Raw genomic sequence first — 27,349 nt, 5'->3', positions numbered from 1 at the left:
TACAAGAAGCTCATTACTTGTATAGCCATTGTCATCTATGTGTTTTATGGGCACTGTGGCACAACTGAGTCTTAAGGAAGGATTTTAAAGGAGGTTAAAGTAATGACTTTGCAGATTTTTGCAGGAATTTTTTCCTGCTAATAAGGGTTGGCTTGGGGTTGGGAGACTCTTCTGTACTTTCTGAGGGAGAAACTGATTGGAGGATGTTGATGTTGAAGGTTGGGTACTTGACAGAGTGAAGGAGGGATCCACAGTCACAATAAAACAATAGATCAGGTAGGTAAAGTGGGGCTAACGTGTGAAGGGCCTTAAAGACAAAGACAAGAAGCTTCTATTTGTGGAGTAAGAGGAGCCAGTGGGTGAGGAAGCAAGAAGGGGGATGAGTGTCAGAATGACAATCCATGAAGATTTTAGCAGCCGCAGAAGCTTCTTGAAGGAGGGGCATGTTTGTAGGCATCGGGGTCAAAGAGTGGGAAGTTACAGTAGTCATAATGGCAGGTGAGGTCCTGAGCACAATTTTTAGTGGTGTGGACAGAGAAAAAAGGTCAAATCTTGGAGGTCTCATGAAGGACGAAACAACAAGATTTTGATACAGCCTGGATGTGTGAATCAAGAGAGAGGTCTGAGTCAAAGACGACTCCCAGTTTACAGGCCTGAGGTACTAAGAAGAAGGATGGTGGTAGTCTCCATGATAACGAAGAATGGAGTGAAAGGAAGGTCTTTGGAGGTGAAGGATCAAGTGCTCAGCTTTGGCCTTGTTGAATTCAAATTGATGACTGGCCCGTTACATGATGTCACCAAGACAGGCCAAATCATCCAACATTTTCCACTTTATTGTACACACAGTAAAGACAGCCCCTGAATTTTCTTCAATAAAACCATAGGCTCATGTTTAAAGACATAGTAAAGGTTACTGAGATGAGTGCTTGCTTATATGATTATATATTATGGGAAAGTACATTTCTGGCCTGAGTTAGGGTGCTGTATAACTAACATTGTGACTGTAATGACTGGAAAACTTTGTGGTGATAGGTTTCAGAGGAACAGCCGTGTTAGTCTGTATTCGCAAAAAGAAAAGGAGTACTTGTGGCACCTTAGAGACTAACCAATTTATTTGAGCATGAGCTTTCGTGAGCTACAGCTCACTTCATCAGATGTTTACCGTGGAAACTGCAGCAGACTTTATATACACACAGAAATCATGAAACAATACCTCCTCCCACCCCACTGTCCTGCTGGTAATAGCTTATCTAAAGTGATCAACAGGTGGGCCATTTCCAGCACAAATCCAGGTTTTCTCACCCTCCACCCCCCCCACACAAATTCACTCTCCTGCTGGTGCTAGCCCATCCAAAGTGACAACTCTTTACATAATCAAGTCGGGCTATTTCCTGCATAGATCAAGGTTTTCTCACATCCCCCCCACCCCCATACACACACAAACTCACTCTCCTGCTGGTAATAGCTCATCTAAACTGACCATTCTCCAGGTTTAAATCCAAGTTAAACCAGAACATCTGGGGGGGGGGGGGGTAGGAAAAAACAAGAGGAAACAGGCTACCTTGCATAATGACTTAGCCACTCCCAGTCTCTATTTAAGCCTAAATTAATAGTATCCAATTTGCAAATGAATTCCAATTCAGCAGTTTCTCGCTGGAGTCTGGATTTGAAGTTTTTTTGTTTTAAGATAGCGACCTTCATGTCTGTGATTGCGTGACCAGAGAGATTGAAGTGTTCTCCGACTGGTTTATGAATGTTATAATTCTTGACATCTGATTTGTGTCCATTTATTCTTTTACGTAGAGACTGTCCAGTTTGACCAATGTACATGGCAGAGGGGCATTGCTGGCACATGATGGCATAGATCACATTGGTGGATGTGCAGGTGAACGAGCCTCTGATAGTGTGGCTGATGTTATTAGGCCCTGTGATGGTGTCCCCTGAATAGATATGTGGGCACAATTGGCAACGGGCTTTGTTGCAAGGATAAGTTCCTGGGTTAGTGGTTCTGTTGTGTGGTATGTGGTTGTTGGTGAGTATTTGCTTCAGGTTGCGGGGCTGTCTGTAGGCAAGGACTGGCCTGTCTCCCAAGACTTGTGAGACTGGGAGTGGCTAAGTCATTATGCAAGGTAGCCTGTTTCCTCTTGTTTTTTCCTACCCCCCCCCCCCCCCAGATGTTCTGGTTTAACTTGGATTTAAACCTGGAGAATGGTCAGTTTAGATGAGCTATTACCAGCAGGAGAGTGAGTTTGTGTGTGTATGGGGGTGGGGGGGATGTGAGAAAACCTTGATCTATGCAGGAAATAGCCCGACTTGATTATGTAAAGAGTTGTCACTTTGGATGGGCTAGCACCAGCAGGAGAGTGAATTTGTGTGGGGGGTGGAGGGTGAGAAAACCTGGATTTGTGCTGGAAATGGCCCACCTGTTGATCACTTTAGATAAGCTATTACCAGCAGGACAGTGGGGTGGGAGGAGGTATTGTTTCATGATTTCTGTGTGTATATAAAGTCTGCTGCAGTTTCCACGGTAAACATCTGATGAAGTGAGCTGTAGCTCACGAAAGCTCATGCTCAAATAAATTGGTTAGTCTCTAAGGTGCCACAAGTACTCCTTTTCTTTTTGTGGTGATAGATGATTAAAAACTACTAATGTACTTGGCCTTTGTATTTTTGTTTAGTTGCCCTGCCTAGTACCTCTTCTTCTTTTGCAATTTATAACAGATTATAAATTTTAGCATGTGCAGGTTCATAATTTTGAAAACATAGGGTTTAGACGTATCCAGTTATCATACACTAATGTGATATTATTCTTGACTGGTGAGGTGCAGAATCTGTGCTTAAACTTTAAAACATTAAAATTAGATAAAGCTGAAATGAAATATTTTTAGTCTCAGGTTAGTCACTCAAACCTGTATTTCTCAATTACTGTAATATACAGAGGTAAGGTAAGGGACAGATTTTTATGGACTGAAGTTGAATTAGGAAGTTAGCCCGCTGATTTCATTTGACTAGTAAAAAAAACTGCTGAGACTGTATAGCTATTTAGTTAACTAGTAATTAAACTATTTTTGAAATTGCAGATGGTGACACACTTGCTTTGTTTTTAAGTGGAATGTTGTGGTTGGCTATATAATAATGCTGTAATTTTCATGTGGCATTATGTCATTCTGTATTTCAGGGAAAGGTACACCTAGAGCTGAGACTGAGTGAAGTCATAACAGACACTGGTGTCGTTTGCCATAAGCTTGCAACGCGGTAAGATCTGAAATGTAACTATAGAACGATAACGGTAACTTGACAATGATTTGCCCTCTTTAAAAATTATTGAAAATACTGTGTTATGAAGGAATATGTCAAATGCAAACAGTTTATAATACACAAAAAGAAAAGGAGGACTTGTGGCACCTTAGAGACTAACCAATTTATTTGAGCATAAGCTGTACCGCACGAAAGCTTACGCTCAAATAAATTTGTTAGTCCCTAAGGTGCCATAAGTCCTCCTTTTCTTTTTGCGAATACAGACTAACACGGCTGCTACTCTGAAACCAGTTTATAATACAGCATTTTAAAAAATTACTTTAATGAACCAAATCACTTATTACAATTGAATATTTTTGAGCTCTAAACTTTAAATCGCCTACTTTTTTATTTGAAATCTGCTCATCCATTTATAGGTTACATTATTTTTTTTCCATGAAAAAAAAACAAATATATATGCTAGGTGGTTGTCTCTATTACTTTAAAATGTAAACAATCACTTATCCCAACTCTAGGTGCAGTATAAATATTAGAAACACAGCAAAGGATATCATAAATGTCCTTGTACTTTTAATAGGATTATACCAGCCAAGTGTCTTCACAACATAACCTGAATAGTGACAGAACATTACATGGCATGTATAATGATCAAAAGTCCACCAGCAATTATAACAGCAAACTCACAATCAGCTACCCCATTTATCTCACCAATTCGTCACTGAAAAATGCAGAAGAAGGGAGATTCTCAGTAAATACTCTGAGGCTAATAAGTTTGAGTTCTGTCAGACCCCAGAGCAAGCAAGTGGAGTGAGTTCCAAAATCCCTCTTAGATTATGTTTACACTGGACCTGAAGGTGTAGTTTCCAACTTAGGTAGATATACCTTCAATAGCTCAATCAAAGCTAGTGCACTAAAAATAAAAGTGTAGCTACAGTGGGTGGGGCTAGCTGCCCCAAGTATGATCCCATCTGAAACCCTAGCTATGAACTTGGGCAGCTAGCACGTCCTGTCGCTCGGGCCACTTTGGCTACATTTCTGTGTTTAGTGTGCTAGCTCTGATTGAGGGTGGAAATTATACCTCCAGCTCCCTAGAACACCCACAGAAAGCCCTTGTGAGTAATTCCCTATGTTTTAAACCAGGGGACCTCTAGCTTGAATGCCTCTCCTGGCTGCAACTGCTGCAGTATCACTCAGAGAGAAGCAATCTTTCAAATAGTCGGGGCCCAAACCATTTATGCTGTTGGCACTGTGAGAACTTTTTAGTGATAGCTTCAGAGGTCTTAACTGTCGTTATATTAGGACAAACACAGACAACGAAAGAAACGCCAACTCCCTGCTTCCACTTAAGCCTGGATATCTTTTTTTAATAACTTTGCTGAAGCCAGTCTTGTTGGGTTAATGGCCCAAGTAAATGATTCATTTTATTGACATGAGAAAGGAGAGTGGTCTCCTCACTCCTCTTTAAACCTCTCAAATGCGTTTCGAAGCTTGCTTTTCCTGAGGTGGTAGCGAAGTATGGGAGGATGGATTTTTAAAGGGCTGGCTCCATAACAAGTCTTTTTCCCAAGGAGGAAAAGCTCTTAACAAAATTAGCTGGCTTGAATGTGTATTTAGCAGAATATTTTTATCCTGGTTCAATGTTTTTCTCTTCATTTGCTCCCTCCTTTTCTCACTTTTCAGTCCAACATGCAGCCTGCTTTCATCCGCTTGTTCTCTTCCAGGCACCCTTGTCTTGTTTCCTCATTCACCCATTCTTTACTTTTTTCACTTGGAGCTATAATCATAGATTCAATATTAATTAACCTAATGATTTGATTTAAAAGGCCCCATTTACACTTTAGCTGTCAACCAAACTTATTACCGAGTAGTGATATGGCTGGCTCAAAATGTTAGTAATCATGGCAGCTGTGTGTTTTGCCCTTGCCAGGAGCCTAGGGCTAGCACGTGGCTATCATCCCGTAAACATGCTGTAACACTGTTCTTTGCAACATAGACAGGACCTGTTACTCATGCCTGAGTGACCAGATTGGTTGATCCTTGTCCTTCCCAGCGCTGTCGGTAATAGGACATCCCAGAGTACACTGCCCCAGGTGCTGCTATTGCCTTTGAGTGCATGTCTTCTTGCAATCAGATGTCTGCTGAGGGACTATGGGATAGCTGCCCAGATTCCCCCCTCCCCCGCAATACATGGGTACAAACATGATGAGGTAGCGATGTGTAAACTGACTGACACAGCTAGGTGCTTTACATCATCAGTGAAATCGGACCTTTAATATGTAACAATGTTTTTTTTAAATTAAATTCCTGAAGTGCTAGATGATGGTAACAATGGGAAATTGGTCATTGTCTTTCTACTTATTGTTCAGGTCTTGTACTACCAAGAAGCTGCATATATGTGATGTGGAAACAGCAGCATCTTACATACCAACAGTGGTATGGAATTTCCTTTCTAACGCTTTCTAATATTCATCCGAGTGGACAAGTTTTAAATCCCTATTCGAATCTTTGTTTATGTGACGTTGGATTTAAGACTATTGCTTTTATTGGACACTGAAAATATTTTAAATTGGTTTGTGAAGCATTCTGTAACCTCGACTCACAAGGTATTGTTCAATAAATAGTGTGTATAGCTCAATATTCAGAAATCCTTAGTTTCTAACCTCTGAGCCCTTGGTAATAGATCACAGCTCCCATGACCCATGTTACAATTTTAAAACCCACTGGCCCTCAAAACAAAACCTGTAAATAGGAATCTAAGGAAACTTTTATCCTACTGATGGTCCTTCCCACTCTCCTGCTATTTGCTCTGTAACTGATCTGAGCACACCATTCCCGCTGTGGCTGGCCTTGGAAGTGCCCCTGTATGTTGTTCACTACTGTGAGTGGGCAGGAAGGTTTGGAGTTTAGAAGGGAGGCAGAGAAGATAAGCATTTATAGAGCATGTGGATAAAACACTTAAAATCGTTTGGTACAGTTTATGATGGCCGTACATGTCATTAGAGGAGGGAAAGAAAGCAAGTGCAGAAGGAAAGGAGAGGTGATTAGATCGGAAACAACACTGCAAAATAGTCTGGAATTTTTCATGCAGTATCTTTTTAAATTATTGTTTTAGCTGGATATATAAAGCCCTTGCAGATTCCTGCTATGTGACTTTTCCACCAGCTGACTCCTCGCTCACTCAGGCACGATTTGATTCTAGCCATATAAGGAGAGAACACAGTAATTGCTTAACAAAGAAATCTCCTCGTATGATCTGTGTAGATGGAAAATGCCAGAGGAAGGACGATGGAGAGGGAAGGGAGGGTGGAACCTTCCTTTTATGAAATAGTTTATGAATGAAAAGTAGAGACTCAATGAAATAGAGGGATGGAACAACCATTATAGATCTGTCAAGGCTCTTGGCTTTGTTGTGAATAGGACATGGAAGTGCTTAAAGCAAGGTTGAGATTGTACTTTTAGTGAGCAAATAAGATAAAGCTCTCATGTGTGAAAGAGAACCTAAAATGATTACATCTGGTATTTTTCAGCAAATCACATTTTAAGGCTTTTCTCATGCCTTTTATTTCTTTTATGTCAGCTTTTTCTGCAGTGCTAATCATTTTGTATTTTCCCTACACATGACATACAGTATTCTGCAATAGCCAGACTCTGTGAGATCAGGTTGACACTCCAGGCTTTCTCATTTAACTCTTCATTTCCTGGCTTTTGTGGATTTAATTTAAATGTCAGTGTTGTTTAACAGGATTGTTTGTTGTTTATTATTTTTAACAATAGTATTTAGAAAATAGAAACTGTCCTTAGATGACTGGTTTGGAGCTATTCTATAAATACTCTTATATACTACATAGACCAGAACAATCCAGATTTGCAGTTTCCCAAAAGATCGAAGGCTGCATCCAGTGGGCCAAATTTTCAAAAAAACTTGTGATGTGAGCAAACTTTTTGTGCCCCCAACAGTGCCGGTTGTCAAAAGACAAATACATGTTTGTGCCAGCAGACTGAAAATTAGGCTTGGCCAGAGACCTGATGCACCCTTTTTACCCATTGAGACCTACCCGCTGGCACGAGGAAATAAACATCAGTCTCTTGTCAACATACCTCCTGTCAGACCCTTGTTACACTTGCCTTCTACCTTTGTGCACACTGCCGCCACCACCACCTCCTCTAGTTTCTCCGGGCCTGAAAACAGCTGGCTCCTTGGTCTGCTGGAACACACCATGAGTATCAAGCTGGACAGGTGCATTTTATCTAAATAAAACGTCAATGAAATGGATCATTAGAAGTGCTGTGCACTGAACACTTAAACAGAAGGGAAAGAAAATAAAACCCATAAAGCACTTTAGGCTTTCTTAGCTGCTGCAAAGGGAACAAAGAAAACGTGTAACTTCTCCCCTGGAAGCAGTCAATGCTGTCATTTAGCCCTAACCCACTAAGCTGTTGTGGTTTCTCAGCGTTCTATAGTGGCTCTGGCAACTGCCACCACACAGTCTCCCAGGCTGGAGCTCTGTCACCGAGATTAGAAGGAGAAGCATTAGTGGATTAGAAAAGAAGAGATTCAGGCACTGAGCTAGGCTGGCGGTGTCCCCAGGCGCTCCCCCTATCAATGAAGACGAACTCTATCTTATGCTATTCATCACCCCACTGAGGACTTGCAGTGGGCCCTGAAGGAACTGGCTTTGTTTGAGGGAGTTTTCAACCGGCATCTTGCTCTCTCCTAGCCCCAACCCTCAGAATGTCAGTCTTGTGAGTCTCTAGAGTGAAAAATAGGGGAGGACTTAAGCTATAGGCTCATCCTATAAAGAGAGTGTGAGGCTGCAGCCCATTCGGTGATGACTCTGGCCTGAATGCATAGTGCAGACTCACTCCCACAATGAAAAAGAAAACATGCATAAGGCTGTGTGGCTGGCTCCCTGCATGTCACATTAATATAGATTAACTACTGTTGTGCACCTATTGCACAGCACTGTATGCCAGGTAAAAAGTGTGTGCGCGCGCAGTAGATCCTGGCATTCCTCACTCCCTTCCCCTCCCCTTCAAAAATCTTTCCCACCCCGCCCCCTCCACACACACACACACACCCTGTTCCTCAGCGCACATTTAGTTGCCTTTTTTTCCCCTGTTGGCCGTGGCTGACCCAGTGGCCATCAAAAGGAGGATTTGGAGAACTTCTTTTTGTCTGCTGGTCCAGAACTTTGAGGCGCATGTGGGCAACCAAGTCCCATAAGTACATCCCATTCAGTTCTGGAAAAAGGTGGTGTACACTTGACCCTGAGGCTATGCCTCTTCACCATCACTTAGTGTGCACAGGTGGCTGGCTGCACGCAGAGCCTCTTTGAAAATCCCATATGTCAACACCTCCTGTTTGCTCCAGGAAATACAGAGGCTTTAGGACTCAGTATGTGATACTCCAGTATGGTCCAAGTGGCCTTCTTCTTGATCAAACAGTTCAGTGTCACATGCTGGGACCTGGAGTTATGTCCATCTGCATCTTAATAGTGTAGGGGGGCAGTAGGTTCCATTGTAGAAATCCATGAGCCTCACTTTGGCCACACCAGTAGAGACATTCAAAAGTAATACTTCTGACTTCAAAGGTTCCTATGGGAAGAAGGCATTTAAGTCTCATTAAAGCTGCATGGGAGCTAGTCTCCCAGCTCCCTTTGACTGCTTTTGAAAATCCCAGTCCATGTCTGTAATTATTTATTTAAATGTCTGTATTTATTCAGTGTCCCCAGGTTGCTCCTTCCAGTGTTAACATTCATCATGCCTTGTCTCTTAAGTTAAAAAAGCCTGAAAACATCTGTTCTTGGAAAGCTTTTTCTTCTGCTTCTTTTGTTCTTTTCCAACAACAAATTTGTACAGCTGAGTTGTAGCTCATGAAGCGTGTTTATAAATGACAATGCTGACAGACTTAACTTGTGTGGCATTAGCAGCCAAGGCTGCTTTTTGTATATAGCAATAACATAGTCTTCCAATGACTGACTCACAGATCTGCAAATGCATTAGTAATGCTCAAGTTTGGTTGGTAAATTAAGCATTTATAACCATGGGGTGGAGGATGTAGGGGCTGCTCTGCATTAATTTATGAATGCTATATGTGCTCTGTGGTTGTCCGAGCACTTTAGGGGATGGATTCTGTCTGACTATATGGAGCTAAGGCCTGGTTTACAGTTAAAAATTAGATCAACCTAGCTACGTTGCCTAGGTTGTGAAAAATTTTGCACCCTGAAGTATGAAGTTTGGTCAACCTAACCCACCGTGTAGAGACAGCTAGGTCGATAGAAAAATTCTTCCATCTACTTAGCTCCCACCTGTTGGACAGGTGGATTAACCCCTTCCGCCAAGGTAGGAAGCGTCTCCACCAGTGCAGCACTGTAGCTGTGCTGCTGTAGTGTAGACGTACCCTAAAAAAGCCTTTTAGGAGAAACAAGCAGGAAATGAGACAGTGACTAGAGATAAAGACACCTCTGGGGCAAACACTTCAAAGGTCATTGAGAGACTTATGGCTGGGCTATTAATTGGGAAGGGCCCACCTGCTGTGGCTTAACCAAAGTTAAAAGGCTTATTTTGCCAGGGCTGGGGAGTCTAAGATCAAAAGGATACTAACCAGTCATAAAGTCCCTCTCTAGAGAGAAACATCGAGGTGGGATCAGTTGTCAGGCACAGTTTGGGGAAACAGGCTGAGACACAGAGAGGCTTCAGGAGAGAATCTAAAGAAGTTGGGCTACCTGGCGATCATGGGTGGGGGAAGGTAAGCTGCAGATAGATATCTCTGCTCATAGACTGTTCTGGTTTAAAATTCTTGTGCTCTTTAGTGTTCCTACTGTTAAGAAGGAATGATGCTTTATTCTGAAAAAGTTGTATGGTCGCTGTACCACTGGTCACAGCTCCCAAGGCCAAAACTGCGGGTACAGAAGCTAAGACAGACCAGCAGAGGCAATCACAGTTAGCACACAAGTCCTGGTCTGACTGGCAGAACTGCATGATTCTACCATGAGAGATGTGACAGCTTGAGACTTATCACTTGTGGGGATGAGACCCAGAGAGGGGACTGCAGTTCAGCTAGCTCGGTAACTGTGACACATGATATTTTAGTGCTTTTAAGTAAAATTAAAACACCTCCCATTCATCCAAATGCTTCCTTTTACTCACAAGCATTACTTCCTCCTTTTTTATGGCTTGTGGCATGACTAATTTGCTTTCATACAAGTACATAACTTTGTCAGATACAAATAATGTGTCAGGACAAATATTATTTGTCAGGACAAATAATGTGACTGTAATATCTGGGTTTGATTAAAAAGAAGACTTGGAGCTGAATGTCATCTGTGTATCGATGACACTGCAGGCCCAAATGTGACTGTTTCCTCTAGAGGCTTTATTTGCACATTGACAGGTGTAAAAACAGGGAGCCCAGCCTTCAGGGAGAACAGCTACTCAAAATTTGGTATAACAAAACTTTATATGCTTTATATATGATTCTCTAGCACAGGAAATAACAATATTATCTTTCTAGTTTTCCATTTGATAAAGTTGTTTTTAAGTGTCATTGCTAGAACATGAATATTAGTTTAAAAACAATGCCAGACTGCAGTTATTTGGGAATGTGGGAAGTAGATGGTTAGTACTGGAGGGTATATCGATACATACGCTTTTTTTCCTCTCAAGTAAATTGCCACTATGAGTCATGCAGGCATACAGTGCACAGCAAATCCATTCTGAGCTCACTTTCTCAGGGTCAAGTAAGTATATTTTCCTGCATAAGATTTGAGCTGAATCAGTACAAAAATAATGGTGATGCTGAATGGGACTTAGCCAGTTTAATGTGTGCATGACTCAGCGCTCCTAGCCGCATTTGCAAGGATTTTGTCTTTTGTCTGCATCCACTAAAAACTACTACTAACATAATGCAATCTCAGGGTTTCACTTTCAATAAATGTAAGCATCCATTAAAATGTGTCACAACCTTCCCTTTCTTGAGAGCATGCCCTACATCAGTGGTCCATTGACCTCTGGGGGCCCACAGACTATGTCTAAGGGGTCTGTGAAAGATGATTATGGAAAGTAAAGTTTCAGATCCCAGAACAGGCATTCCGTTAGAATTTCTGATTAATCAAAAGTATGTCCGTACCCCCACCTACAAGGCAAAATCCAAAAGTGTTGTCATTACCATAGAAGCCCACAGTTTATTGCCCTTTCTCACATTGCGTCAAATGCCATGCCAAGCATGTGTAACATTATAGTTGAATTCTGTTCAGTCAGCTTTTAGTTTAAGACTTCTATGGTAGGGGTCCGCAGACCACAGTTTGACTTTCCAAAGGCGTCCACACCTCCGTTCAAAATTTTGTAGGGGTCCGCAAATGAAAAAAGGTTGAAAACTACTGCCCTACATCAAAATATGCCTTTTCCTTTCATTTTGCTGCAGAACTGCATCTTGGGCTTGTTTTTAATCTTGTGTGTTTCATAACCAATTGAAAAAACATTTGATCTGAGGTTAAACCAGATAGCATCTGGTATCTGACAGTGCAGAATTGAAGTACTGTGAAAGAAGTCCTTCCCAATCCAAGGTATGCAGGATAGAATATGGGCTGGAGGAGAAATGCACATCCATAGTAAGATAAGAGTTTTCTTCCCAGCCACCCAGCCAAGCCCTCTCCTTCCCTTCTCTATCATCCCTGAAATCTCCACCATCTTGCCCATTCTGCAGGTTGAATTAAGTTCAAGATCCTCATACTCTCCCTCCAGGTTTCCCACCCCTACTTTTATCTCAACTCTCATTTCCTCCTGATGCTGTGCTCTTCCCAAACCTAGTGTCAATCTTCCTTTTCCCCAGTTTTGTATAAAATCTTCCTTCAATGCCACTCCCTTATTCTTGAAACTCGTTCCTTTTCCTAACATTCCAGGCAAACATCCTTTTCTTCATAACCGTAATTAAAACTACACTGCTTCTGTGAGGCCTTTCAGCAATAATCCACCCCAAGCAGAGACTATTTTAAAGCCTGCACCATGGTGAGATCAAGCCATCATCTGAACAGCCTGTGCATTATGTGTAAGGCTGCATTTGAAGTGCTAGACAGGAACTGGTCTATTCTAAGTCAGTCTATTTCAACACTAAGTGTCAATGTTATTTAAATAACTTGAGGGTGCTTCCTGTTTTATACAGTAGTAAACATATTCAGAGTTAATAAGTGAAAGTTGAATAACTCATGCATAAATCCTTTTAAGAATAAATTAAATGTAATCTCTGAAGTTATTCAGGGTGATAGGAAAAGTTTATTGGGAGTGTAGGAGGGTTAATAGTTCAAATGCTAAGGCAGCAATGTTTGCTATAGATACGTGGACCGGAGAGTTCTGAGGACAGTGGCTTCCAGTAGCTTGCACAATCTTTATAGGTTTTGCTGAGAAATAGCTCTATAAGGATTACACACTTCTTTGGCTGTCTAGAATTAAGGAGTTTCCATACATACAGTTACTGAGAAGTAGTCATACATGACTCTCAGTGCCAATCAGAATGGAGGGAACTGCATAAGTACATGTGCAGTTATGGGTCAATAATTGTACAGCATCCTTTCACTCTCAGACAGTTCCACTGTAGTAACTGGAAAGAGCTAGGAAAGGGAAAGTTACGCAAAAGAAATCACTTTATTTCACATTTCCAGTTTGCAGCTTATCAACAGAAATGATGCAAATCAGACAAAATCAAAATATTATGTAAGCGCAGAATATTGCATTTTTGTGTATTAATGCGCAGTTTGGTATGTAAAAGCAGAAAAGTACAATTAACTGTGTAGAATCAGAAATCCTATTAATGTTAATGTTTGTACAAAAGAGTTGTGTTGTTTTGCCATTAAATTTTACATGTTAACTTATTTGAGGGTGGGGGATTTCAGCCATGTTTTCCCCTCCTTCTTCCAACCCTCCACCTCCCCATGAAAGTTGGAGATAGACCAATTGGTTTTTAGCAATACCATTCTCAAGATGCTGTGTGTGTCATGGGAAAGGAAGTCTGAATATTCTACCTATGCCAGAGAGCTCTGTGATTCCTTTAAGATAGCTCTGTGTTGAGAGCAGTGTAGAACAACACCATGCTTTGAGAAGCACTGAGAGGCAGGATGCTAGCCAGAGCCCTTGCTGTGAAGAGCAGACTCCCTCCTGCATGTCGGGCCTGCTTGGCCCTTATTCACAAACTGCAAGTTAAGCTGCTTGCACCCTACCCATTGTACACTTATGCAATACTAAGCACACTGTGGTCTAGAATGTGGCCACTTCTAAAAATCCTATAGAAAACTTCAATAGAAACCAAGGGGAAATTAGGATGCCGTCACTGAAAATCAGTTTTTTAGTGTCATTCAGTGTTTCTGTGTTTTACAGTGTGTAAGTGAAAAGACCGCTACTTTACAAATGGAGTCGTGTGCAGTTTTCTTTTGCCACTCATTATTGACAATATACTGAGTTGCTGTATCCTTTACCTGCAGCTTCTGTGTCATAACTAATGGCAAGCAAAGGGAGCTTTTGAATTCCTTTTGAGTGTAGGTAGGTAGAAATGTGTTGTGAGCCCATTTAAAGAGCAAACCTGCATCAAACATCTCTTTAACAAGTGCAGTATGTAACAAAATGCAGCTAGGCAATTTAATCCTGGAAAAATCGTGATGTGGCTATTTTCACAGCTTCACCAGCATGGACCATATTTATTGTTTTAATGGAACTCTCAGAGGAGCAATGTTATGGGATATGATCCAACTTAAAAAACAAACTTTTCCCTGAAAATCTTTTATCTTTAGTGAAGTCAAGTGTAAAAGTATAATTAGGCAGGCCAAAAAAGAATTTCAAGAGCAACTAGCTAAAGACACAGACAATTTTTTAAAGGCCATCAGCAGCAGGAAGCCTGCCTGTTAGTGGTACCACTGGATAATCAAGGGACTACAGGAACACTCGAGGAAGATAAGGCTGTTGCAGAGAAGGTAAATGAATTCTTTGCATCACTCTTTGCTGTGGAGGATGTGAGGGAAATTCCCACATCTGAGCCATCCTTTTTAGGTGACAGACCTGATGAACTGTCCCAGATTGAGGTGTCAGTAGAGGTGGTTTTGGAACAAATTGATAAATTAAACAGTTGTAAGTCACCAGGACCAGATGGTATTCACCCAAGAGTTCTGAAGGAGCTGAAATATGAAATTGCAGAACTACTAACCATGATATGTAACCTGCTGCTTAAATCAGCCTCTGTACCAGATGATAGCTAATGTAACACAGATTTTTTTTTTTTTTTTTTTGTAAAAAGGTTCCCGGAAGCAATCCTGGCAATTACAGTCTAAGCCTAATTTCAGTACAAGGCAAACTGGCTGAAGCTATAGTAAAAATAACAGAATTATCAGACACTTAGATGAGCACAATTTGTTCGGGAAGAATCAACATGGCTTCTGTAAAGGGAAATCATGCCTTACCAATCTATTCAAATTCTTTGCGGGAGTCAACAAGCATTTGGACAATGGTGATACAGTTGATCTAGTGTACTTGGGCTTTTTACAAGGTCCCACACTAAAGGTTCTTAAGCAAGCAAGGGATAAGAAGGAAGGTCATGGATCGGTAACTTGTTAAAAGTTAGGAAAACAAAGGGTAGGAATAAATGGTCGGTTTTCACAGTGCAGAGAGGTAAATAGTAGAGTCCCCCAAAGTCTGTACTGGGACCAGGGCTGTTCATAAATGATCTGAAAAAGGGGGTAAACAGTATGGTGGCAAAGTTTGCAGATGATACTAAACTACTCTAGATAGGTAAGACCAAAGCTGACTGTGAAGAGTTACAAAGGGATCTCAGAAAACTGGGTGACAGGTTAACAAAACGGCAGATGAAATTCAGTGTTGATGAGTGCAGAGTAATGCACATTAGAAAACATAATCCCAACTGTACATACAAAATGACAAGGTCCTACCACTCAATAAAAGGATCTTGGAGTCGTGGATAGTTCTTTGAGAACATCTACTCAAGGTTCAGTGGCCGTCAAAAATGCTTAACAGAATGCTAGGAACCAGTAGGAAAAGGGATACATAATAAGATAAAAATTATCATTATGCTACTATATAAATCTATGGTATGCCCATACCTTGGGCAGTTCTGGTCATCCTATATCGAAAAAGATGTATTCAAATTGGAAAAAGTTTAGAGAAGGGCAAGAGAAATGATTAGGGGTATGGAACAGTGTCCATATGAGGAGAGATTAAAAAGACTGGAACTGTTCAGTTTAGAAAAGAGACGACTAAGGCAGTTCTATAAAACCATGAATGGTGTGGAGAAAGTGAATAAGAAAGTGTTATTTACTACTTCACAGGACCAGGAGTCACCCAATGAAATTAATGGGCAGCAGATTTAAAACTAACATAAAGAAGTACTTCTTCACAGATTGCACAGTCAGCGTGTCCAACTCATTGCCAGAGGATGGTGTAAAAGCCAAAAGTATAACTGGGTTCAAATAAGAATTAGATAAATTCTTGGAGGATAGGTCAGTGAATGGCTATTATCCATGATGGTCAGAGAAGCAATCCCGTGCTCTGGGTGTCCCTAGGCCTCTGACTGCCAGATGCTGGGACTGGATGACAGCAAATGGATCACTCAATAATTTTGCTGTTCTGTTCATTCCCGCCGAAGCATTCGGCACTGGCCATTGTTAGAAGACCTGATACTGGGCTAGATGGACCATTGGTCCGACCCAGTATGGCCATTCTTATGTTCTTATCTACTCTTGTTAGAAGTAACACCTAAAATTACTATAAATAAAAGAGATCAGAGAGAAAAGCTTGGATATCTTTTTAAAAGATATGCTCTATCTCAAACAGAAGTTATGAGTTTGATGCAGAAATTATCAGGTGAGGGTTTTGGCTCATGTAATGCAGGAGGTCAGACTAGATGAAAACATAGTCTCTTCTGGCCTTAAAATCTATGGAGAAAACTAGTAAGTTAGTTATAAAGTGCATAATGTTTATAAAAGCTTTATAAATTGCTTTAAAAATTGCTTTAATATGAACATGGGTCTGAGCTGCTTGTATAATAACTGAAATTATGCAGCAAATATAGGATATTAATTAGGGTTGGTTATACCAGAATAGCTGCTTGACCATGCCCTAATTTGAATGGTGGTTTTGAAATGTTTTCTTAAAAGATTTAAATAACCAAAGAACATAAATAATCCAAAAAAGTCTTTTATTTACATTGTCTTTCACTCCAAAAGATCCCAAAGTGCTTTACAAAACTGCACCGAACAGGGAATATGCAAAAATCACTTCATTCACAAATGAAGTACATCCTCCTCTGGGTTGGAACATGATAGCTTTTAAGTGGGCTCAGAAGAAGTCAATGCCCTTTAGGGTAGAAGCAAAATAGAATATTGTATCCAACTGGAAACTTGTTAAATAGAATGAATCATAGAATCATAGAATATCAGGGTTGGAAGGGACCCCTGAAGGTCATCTAGTCCAACCCCCTGCTCGAAGCAGGACCAATGTTAACAATGTTAACAATGTTAACACTTCAGGTTAGCCAGGACACCAGGGCTAATACCCTTACCTTTGTGGTGGGGGAAATGCGATGGAATGTCTAACAACCCCAACTGGTCAAGACATTTAATGTCTGATTTGAAAGACTGAATATCCAACTGCAGACTGCACCATGGCACTGTGCTAGGGCAGTGCTTCAGTAGCCGCTTAGAGGTGAGAAGAGCCACTTAGCAAATCATGAACACTATTCCCTGCAGCACCCAGGTTGAGAGCATTTAAAAAATAAGGGACATCAGGCAGGGTCAGCCCATGTGTACATTTTTGCAGTACCTTAACAATTATTTTATTTTTAATATTTAAATACGTGTTTGTCCAGTTGTAATGCAGGAAGATGCAAGAATAGGAAAGCTTTAGCTCCAGTGGAAGTTTTTTGTGTTTTGAGCCATTCCTTTTAACTTTTCCACAGTGTGACATGACTTGATATGTCCTTTTCTGATGTCAGCTAGTAGTGCTGTCTTGTACGTATGTACAATGTGAATCTTCCAGTCACAGAGCAGTAGAAGGTATAAAATAATCTCCAGGAGATATGGCTCTTCTCAAGTGCCCTTATAAATGGACAGAACTATAAGTGTGGAGCTTAGCTCTGTATTCTAGACCAGCAGTGCGACTGAGAATGTTCAGAAACATGCAGCTCACTGTCATTTACCTGATCTAGAAAGTGGGCTAATAGGAGCTGTGGAAAGTGCTGGGAGAGGGGAACAAAATATGTAATTCAGCATTCTGTGACTGGTGAAAATTTCCTAAATTTAATGGTTCATGAATCCTGTTTAGCCTGAATTTCTGTAAAGCCAAGCATATTTTTTTAGAGTTAATTTCATGGGAAAATGTATTAAAACTGTGCAGGTTTTGTCTGTGTGGTGTTCTTGTTTGGAAGGAACATCTTTCTTGTGGTCCTGTGAATACTGTGAATTAAACAGAACTTTACAAACCTGATTCACTTTGAACTGTCAGAGCAGTGAAAGAAGATGGCACAATTTCACTTTCTGGTTTTTGTGCATTAACTCAGTCCCACTAAATGATGGGTTACATTTATTTTATTTTTGGTTTACTTTCCTAATGTTATTACAGATCTGCTATCTACTGTCAAGAGAATGAGTACCTGGGATTATACTGTTGAATGTCAATTACAGTGGTATTTTCCTGATTTGCTACATTTTGGGTGGTGGTGGTTTTTTTGTTTGTTTTTTTTAAAGAGTTTCTAACAATCCCAGTCTATAATGTAGGGTTGAGTCATCCTGAAATTCTCTCACTAATTACCTGCGGAGTTGCAGCATATTGTTTTATAACAAGGAGGTGTGTTTCTGGGGGGGTTTTGTTACTCTCTGATTAAGAAGGCATAAAATCCCTTTTTTGGTGTCAACTTTGACACACTTGTTAGTTTTGAGAGGAGAATCAGAAAGTGTTATATAGTTTGCCTGCATTACTCTGAGAAGTCATAAAACATAATAAGTATTGCTTTATTTAAGTATTGCTGATGAATCAGTTCAGTTTGCATTAATTAATGAAAGTATTGCATCTAACTAGAGATCACTGCCCTTTAGTAATAAAAAGTTGTTAATCAAAATCAGTATCTCTCTAATTAGTAGGGCTGTCAATTAATCACAGTTAACTCAAAAAAAATTAATCGCGATTAAAAAAAATCAATCAGGATTCATCGCAGTTTTAATTGCACCGTTAAACAATAGAATACCAATTGAAATTTATTAAATATTTTGGATGTTTTTTCTACATTTTCACATATATTGTGTTCTGTGTTGTAATTGAAATCAAATTGTATATTTTTATTACAGATATTTGCACTGTAAAAATGGTGAACAAAAGAAATAGCATTTTTCAGTTCACCTCATACAAGTACTGTAGTGCAGTCTTTGTTGTGAAAGTGCAATTTACAAATGTAGATTTTTTTTGTTACATAACTGCACTCAAAAACAAAACAATGTAAAACTTCAGCGCCTACAGGTCCACTCAGTCCTACTTCTTGTTCAGCCAATTGCTAAGAGAAACAAGTTTGTTCGCATTTACAGGAGATAATGTTGCCCTCTTCTTCTTTACAATGTCTCCTGAAAGTGAGAACAGGCATTTGCACGGCATTTTGTAGCTGGCATTGCAAGGTATTTACATGCCAGATATGCTAAACATTCTTATGCCCCTTCATGCTTCGGCCACCATTCCAGAGGACATGCTTCCATGCTGATGACACTCATTAAAAAAATAATGTGTTAATTAAATTTGTGACTGAACTCCTTGGCAGAGAATTGTATTTCCCCTGCTCCCTTTTCCCCGCATTCTGCCATACATTTCATGTTATAGCCATCTTGGATGATGACCCAGCACATGTTGTTCATTTTAAGAACACTTTCACTGCAGATTTCACAAAACACAAAGATGGTACCAATATCAGTTTTCTACAGATAGCTACAGCACTCAACCCAAGGTTTAAGAATCTGAAGTACCTTCCAAAATCTGAGAGGGATGAGGTGTGGAGCATGCTTTCAGAAGTCTTAAAAGAGCAACACTCCAATGCAGAAACTACAGAACCCAAACCACCAAAAAAGAAAATCAACCTTCTGCTGGTGGCATCAGGCTCAGATAATGAAAGTGAGCATGGTTGAAGCATGAAGGGACATATGAATCTTTAGTGCATTTGGCACATAAATATCTTGCGACGCTGGCTACAACAGTGCCATGCGAGCGTCTGTTCTCGCTTTCAGGTGACATTGTAAACAAGAGGCGGGCAGCATTATCTTCTGCAAATGTAAACAAACTTGTTTGTCTGAGCGATTGGCTGAACAAGAAGTATGACTGAGTGGACTTGCAGGCTCTAAAATTTTACATTGTTTTATTTTGGAATTCAAGTTTTTTTGTACATAATTCTACATTTGTAAATTCAACTTTCATGATAAAGAGATTGCACTACAGTACTTGTATTAGGTGAATTGAAAAATACTGTTTTCTTTTTTTACAGTGCAAATACTTGTAATCAAAAATAAATATAAAGTGAGCATTGTACACTTTGCATTCTGTCTTGTAATTGAAATCTATATATTTGAAAATGTAGAAAACTCCAAAAATATTTAAATAAATGGTATTCTATTATTTTTTAACAGTGCGATTAATCACGATTAATTTTTTTAATCACAATGAATTTTTTTAATTGCTTGACAGCCCTACTAATTACTCATATGCATGCAGCCAAAGTTGTTTGAGTTTTATGTATTTCAGTTTATGTTTTTGACGACACAGTATTTCACTTCTGTACTGTTAGCAGTTACATCTGCTTCACTTGAGCCAGGACATACCAGATGTGGTCTCCAGAAGACTGAGGACTTTATGTAGCATTTTAGAAGCACCGTTGATTGTTTTTTGTGTATGTAAATAATCATTGATTTATTTATATTCTTAAATGTGAATTATTTACTTTTATTTATTAAAATAGATGTATTTGCTGCAGTATCTCTAACTACATTTGCAAATTATGTGAAGTGGGAATCTACATGAAAAAATCAAGAAAGATTTACAAAATATGTAAGATATCTATACACCTAAGAAGGAGTTTAAAAGAAGTTTGTTTTTATACTTGTATAGGCACAGAAAGTGCAGATTTTTGGGGAGTAGGTAGAGATGAAAAAATAAATTAGCTGAGCTTCCATACTGGTAGTTCTGCAACTTTTGTTCGTTTTGTTTTAAAGCTGAAGTTTGTATTTTAAACTTTCAGCCAACTGACTAACATTTATTTACAGGGAGTTTGGAGGTTTGTCGGCCTTTTGGAAGAAATGTGTTCTGAGATGAGATGACTTTATCTTCTGTACTCTTTCCTGTGACAGTTGTAGCCAGAGTTAGGAATGTCTGTAGATACACATTATTTATTTACTAGTCAAGATCTTTATTTAAAACACCCAGTCTGTGACCAGAATGGAGTAATTCTGCCCCCTATTTGGCCCATCATGTCAGAATTTGAGAACTCTTAGCTAAGGCTAGAAGGTGCTTCTTTTGTCTTACTGTTCTTTTCTCGCAGTTGAATCCTCTTGTCTCTTTAGAACACTTTTCTCATTTTTGCTTACCTCCGTTGTGTTCTTTGTTGTTCTGCTTTGCTTCTTATCATCTTAAGTGGCTCCTTTATTCTCTCCTCTCCATCTATCTTGAAGATTCATCTCTTCTTCTTTTCTCAGTACTCTCTTGGCAACCTGATCCACTCCCATGGCTTCACCTGCCACCTCTGTGGGTGATTCCCAAATCTGTCCATGTTCCTGAAATTCTCCTGCTCCTTGCATCTCCTCTTCAATGTCCCTATACCACTGAATTTCAGTCTTTCCAGAACTGGCTTCTTATATTTTTTTCTCCTGACCCTTCTTCACCTTCCGTCTTTTGATACTGATATGGTTACCCATCTGTTGAACTGTAGAGGATGTCCAGGACCTTCTAGATCAGCTTCCCAGTGGAAAGAGAAACCAGTTACCTGGAATCTGGGTATATTCTAAGTGTAACTTATTTTATGTGTGCACATGCACCAGTCCTGACATGACAGGGTCAGACATCCGGCAGGCAACCATTTTCTTCAGGAATAACAACCCAATCCCAGGGAACAACTCTGCTTCAAGTACTGACTCCAGCTGGAGACCAAGCCAGACCACAAACTCTCATGCGGCTCTCATAGCTCCTTCTACCTTGAACCTTTTATTATATCCAAACTAATACCACACAGCACATCTTCCAAAGACTGATCATTTCTTCTCAAGCCAAGAAAAAGATTATAGAAGACTTCTGTGTAGCAGTGCCAGCTGGTGACACTTGTCATGACAGACTTTTCCATCTCCCAGACTCTCAACCTCTGTTTAATTTTGATTCTTCCTTTCATTCTGTTCTCACATATAGAGTCCCTCATTCCTTCAATTTAATATTGCCCAAATCCACCATCCCCACAGCTCAAACCTTTGTCTGGGCGCTGATCGTCTCTCACCGTGTTTATCATAACCACCTCCATTCTGTCCTCCTCTCCTCTCACATTCCCCACTAACCACACCATTTTGTCCCAAATGCCACTACAGTGGCTCTGTTCAGGTCACCCAGTCCTTGAATACCTGGTTTCCTTTCTTCCTGCATCCAACTGGAAATACTTCACTTCACGTACAAAGGCCCTACATAACTTCATCTCTCCTCACATCTTGGATCTGTTCCCTCCTACTCCCCTACTCATTCAGTATCTGCTTCTGTTCCTCTTGCCTTACTACTCCCTTTGTTTCTTTTCACACACTCTGTTTTGCACTTTCTGTGATGCTGCTACCTGCATTTGGGTCTCTGTCTCCTCTGAAAAGCTGCTTCTTCTAAAAATCTTTCCTTCTCCTCACCAGTAATTTCTCTTTGCTCTCTCATGCCTGAACTGTTATTCCATGTAATAAAATGCAGTACTGATGCCAAGGCAGATGTAATGGTCATTAAGTGCACATTTTTAAAATTCCACTAAGCATCTGTGTGTTACTGCATGTGTCCTCATTAAGGGCCTTGAGGTGTCTTCAGCTAAGAGAATTTAACTCGATTTTTTTAATATTAACACTACAGAACATCTTTTTATTCTTATTTGTCTTTAAGGGAGCTTGCAGCTCTTTTATAATTTATTCATAAAATGATTAAACTGCTAATGAATTAACTTCCTGTCCTGCGAGAACAGTATGGTTGACACACAGTTTTTATTCTGCTTCCTTTCTGTAGTGTGCCAGATGGGTCTTGTGTATATGTGCGGTTTTTTAAATATCTTCCTAAAGCTGTTATTAGGAGCCAGCCTTGGTATTTTGAGCCACAATGTGGAGACCTCTCTAATTGGTTTTCATATTATTAGCAGCAGAAAAATGAAAAAAAAAATCCATGTGAGTTATACTGTACAAAAATTCTGAGACTCTTATTTTACAAAATGAAACTGGAAAAAGTCCTCTTTAGTGGAATAGGGTCAGGTTAGACTTATACAAGTGTTGGCGTTATTTTGCTTTTGCACTTAATTTAATTAAAATTCTCTTCAGATTTTGTTATTGTGGTTTCAATGTAATATTGATTCTTCTTTCCTAATAACTTTGTCTTAACTCATTTTTCTCTTACATTAGCCCTTTATTTAGTCATTATACTTTATGCATTGTTTTTGTATATTAAGAAAACATAAGAATGGCCATAGTGGGTCACATCAAAGGTCCATCTTTCCCAGTATCCTGTCTTCCGACAGTGGCCAGTGCCAGGTGCCCCAGAGGAAATGAACAGAACAGGGAATCATCAAGTGATCCATCCCCTGTTGCCCATTCCTAGCTTCTGGCAAACAGAGGCTAGGTACACCATCCCTGCCCATCCTGGCTAATAGCCATTGATGGACCGATCCTCCATGAACTTATCTAGTTCTCTTTTGAACCCTGTTATAGTCTTGACCTTCACAACATCCTCTGGCAAAGAGTTCCGCAGACTGACTGTGTGAAAAAATACTTATCATAGAATCATAGAATATCAGGGTTGGAAGGGACCCCAGAAGGTCATCTAGTCCAACCCCCTGCTCAAAGCAGGACCAATTCCCAGTTAAATCATCCCAGCCAGGGCTTTGTCAAGCCTGACCTTAAAAACCTCTAAGGAAGGAGATTCTACCACCTCCCTAGGTAACGCATTCCAGTGTTTCACCACCCTCTTAGTGAAAAAGTTTTTCCTAATATGCAATCCAAACCTCCCCCACTGCAACTTGAGACCATTACTCCTCGTTCTGTCATCTGCTACCATTGAGAACAGTCTAGAGCCATCCTCTTTGGAACCCCCTTTCAGGTAGTTGAAAGCAGCTATCAAATCCCCCCTCATTCTTCTCTTCTGCAGGCTAAACAATCCCAGCTCCCTCAGCCTCTCCTCATAACTCATGTGTTCCAGTCCCCTAATCATTTTTGTTGCCCTTCGCTGGACTCTCTCCAATTTATCCACATCCTTCTTGAAGTGTGGGGCCCAAAACTGGACACAGTACTCCAGATGAGGCCTCACCAATGTCGAATAGAGGGGAACGATCACGTCCCTCGATCTGCTCGCTATGCCCCTACTTATACATCCCAAAATGCCATTGGCCTTCTTGGCAACAAGGGCACACTGCTGACTCATATCCAGCTTCTCGTCCACTGTCACCCCTAGGTCCTTTTCTGCAGAACTGCTGCAGAGCCATTCAGTCCCTAGTCTGTAGCTGTGCATTGGGTTCTTCCGTCCTAAGTGCAGGACCCTGCACTTATCCTTATTGAACCTCATCAGATTCCTTTTGGCCCAATCTTCCAATTGGTCTAGGTCCTTCTGTATCCTATCCCTCCCCTCCAGCGTATCTACCACTCCTCCCAGTTTAGTATCATCCGCAAATTTGCTGAGAGTGCAATCCACACCATTCTCCAGATCATTTATGAAGATATTGAATAAAACCGGCCCCAGGACCGACCCTTGGGGCACTCCACTTGATACCGGCTGCCAACTAGACATGGAGCCATTGATCACTACCCGTTGAGCCCGACAATCTAGCCAGCTTTCTACCCACCTTATAGTGCATTCATCCAGCCCATACTTCCTTAACTTGCTGACAAGAATACTATGGGAGACCGTGTCAAAAGCTTTGCTAAAGTCAAGAAACAATACATCCACTGCTTTCCCTTCATCCACAGAACCAGTAATCTCATCATAAAAGGCGATTAGATTAGTCAGGCATGACCTTCCCTTGGTGAATCCATGCTGGCTGTTCCTGATCACTTTCCTCTCATGCAAGTGCTTCAGGATTGATTCTTTGAGGACCTGCTCCATGATTTTTCCAGGGACTGAGGTGAGGCTGACTGGCCTGTAGTTCCCAGGATCTTCCTTCTTCCCTTTTTTAAAGATTGGCACTACATTAGCCTTTTTCCAGTCATCCGGGACTTCCCCGGTTCGCCACGAGTTTTCAAAGATAATGGCCAGTGGCTCTGCAATCACAGCCGCCAATTCCTTCAGCACTCTCGGATGCAACTCGTCCGGCCCCATGGACTTGTGCACGTCCAGCTTTTCTAAATAGTCCCTAACCGCCTCTATCTCCACAGAGGGCTGGCCATCTCTTCCGCATTTTGTGATGCCCAGCGCAGCAGTCTGGGAGCTGACCTTGTTAGTGAAAACAGAGGCAAAAAAAGCATTGAGTACATTAGCTTTTTCCACATCCTCTGTCACTAGGTTGCCTCCCTCATTCAGTAAGGGGCCCACACATTCCTTTGCTTTCTTCTTGTTGCCAACATACCTGAAGAAACCCTTCTTGTTACTCTTGACATCTCTGGCTAGCTGCAGCTCCAGCTGCGATTTGGCCCTCCTGATAACATTCCTACATGCCCGAGCAATATTTTTATACTCTTCCCTGGTCATATGTCCAACCTTCCACTTCTTGTAAGCTTCTTTTTTATGTTTAAGATCCGCTAGGATTTCACCATTAAGCCAAGCTGGTCGCCTGCCATATTTACTATTCTTTCGACTCATCGGGATGGTTTGTCCCTGTAACCTCAACAGGGATTCCTTGAAATACAGCCAGCTCTCCTGGACTCCTTTCCCCTTCAAGTTAGTCCCCCAGGGGATCCTGGCCATCCGTTCCCTGAGGGAGTCGAAGTCTGCTTTCCTGAAGTCCAGGGTCCGTATCCTGCTGCTTACCTTTGTTCCCTGCGTCAGGATCCTGAACTCAACCAACTCATGGTCACTGCCTCCCAGATTCCCATCCACTTTTGCTTCCCCCACTAATTCTACCCGGTTTGTGAGCAGCAGCTTCCTTTCATTTGTTTTAAATCTGCTGCCTATTAATTTCATTTGGTGGCCCCTAGTTCTTGTGTTATGAGAAGGAGTAAATAACACTTCCTTATTTACTTTGTCCACACCAGTCATGATTTTATAGACCTCTGTCATATCCCCCCTTAATTGTCTCTTTTCCAAGCTGGAAAGTCCCAGTCTTATTAATCTCTCCTCATATGGAAGCCATTCCATACCCCTAATCATTTTCATTGCCCTTTTCTGAACCTTTTCCTATTCCAATACATCTTTTTTGAGATGGGGCGACCACATCCGCAAGCAATATTCAAGATGTGGGCATAACATGGATTTATATAGAGGCAATATGATATTTTCTGTCTTATTATCTATCCCTTTCTTAATGATTTCCAATGATTATATTGTCCCTGTAGCACTGTAAAATTTCACTTAAAGTTAGGCAAATGGTAAAGGACTTTGCTGAATTGAGGTCATAATGCACACAGACAAGAAGAGCAAAGTTAAAGCTGGCTTGTAATGTTAGCATTGGCATTTCCCGATTTCCCTCCTGGTTTTTTTATATGGAATTTTTAGGGTTTTTAGGAGAAAAATCAGAATAATTGCCTTTAGTATTTGCCTAGGTCATCTGGCTAAATGCCACAAGTAAGCCAAAAGTTGAAACCAGGTTGACATGCCATGCCATTGAAAATATTTTGCATAATGTGTGTAAAAATCTCTGTGTCCTGAAGCTCCCAGAGGTTCATATGGAAAACTTTGTGAAGGAAACAAGGAATACTGTGCAGCCCTTTCTCTGATATTTAAAATAGTGGGTGAAATTTTGTCCCCACTCAAGTCAAGGGAAGTTTTGCTATTGATTTGAATGGAGCAAGGATTTCACCCAATGTCTCAAACTGGAACTACTTTGTGAATATTGCTGTTTCTTTTCCTTCAACACACATGTATCCACACAACATGCACCCTTGAATAATACGAAAGGTATGTCATAGAATCATAGAATATCAGGGTTGGAAGGGACCTCAGGAGGTCATCTAATCCAACCCCCTGCTCAAAGCAGGACCAATCCCCAACTAAATCATTCCAGCCAGCCAGGGCTTTGTCAAGCCGGGCCTTAAAAACCTCAAAGGAAGGAGATTCCACCACCTCCCTAGGTAACCCATTCCAGTGCTTCACCACCCTCCTAGTGAAAAAGTTTTTCCTAATATCCAACCTAAACCTCCCCCACTGCAACTTGAGACCATTACTCCTTGTTCTGTCGTCTGGTACCACTGAGAACCGTCTAGATCCATCCTCTTTGGAACCCCCTTTCAGGTAGTTGAAAGCAGCTATCAAATCCCCCCTCATTCTTCTCTTCTGCAGACTAAATAATCCCAGTTCCCTTAGTCTCTCCTCATAAGTCATGTGTTCCAGCCCCCTAATAATTTTTGTTGCCCTCTGCTGGACTCTTTCCAATTTTTCCACATCCTTCTTGTAGTGTGGGGCCCAAAACTGGACACAGTACTCCAGATGAGGCCTCATCAATGCCGAATAGAGGGGAATGATCACGTCCCTCGATCTGCTGGCAATGCTCCTACGTATACAGCCCAAAATGCCGTTAGCCTTCTTGGCAACAAGGGCACACTGTTGACTCATATCCAGCTTCTCGTCCACTGTAACCCCTAGGTCCTTTTCTGCAGAACTGCTGCCTAGCCACTCGGTCCCTAGTCTGTAGTGGTGCATGGGATTCTTCCGTCCTAAGTGCAGGACTCTGCACTTGTCCTTGTTGAACCAGATCAGATATCTTTTGGCCCAA

The 27,349-nt window shown here is 40.9% G+C and overlaps 1 protein-coding gene across 2 annotated transcripts in view; it reads left to right on the top strand.

Annotated features, from left to right (window-relative positions):
• RASA3 (RAS p21 protein activator 3) overlaps positions 1-27,349 on the top strand; it is a 264,785-nt gene that overhangs the window by 188,281 nt on the left and 49,155 nt on the right. For both annotated transcript variants that reach the window (XM_073350720.1, XM_073350711.1), the window contains exon 5: positions 3,179-3,255. In XM_073350720.1, coding sequence (XP_073206821.1) covers positions 3,179-3,255 — 77 coding nt within the window. The remainder of the gene's footprint in view (positions 1-3,178; positions 3,256-27,349) is intronic.

This window comes from Lepidochelys kempii, chromosome 1, assembly GCF_965140265.1.
Source record: "Lepidochelys kempii isolate rLepKem1 chromosome 1, rLepKem1.hap2, whole genome shotgun sequence".
NCBI lineage: Eukaryota > Metazoa > Chordata > Testudines > Cheloniidae > Lepidochelys > Lepidochelys kempii.
The sequence above is the reverse complement of the archived record's forward strand: the minus strand, read 5'-3'. Positions and strand labels throughout refer to the sequence as shown.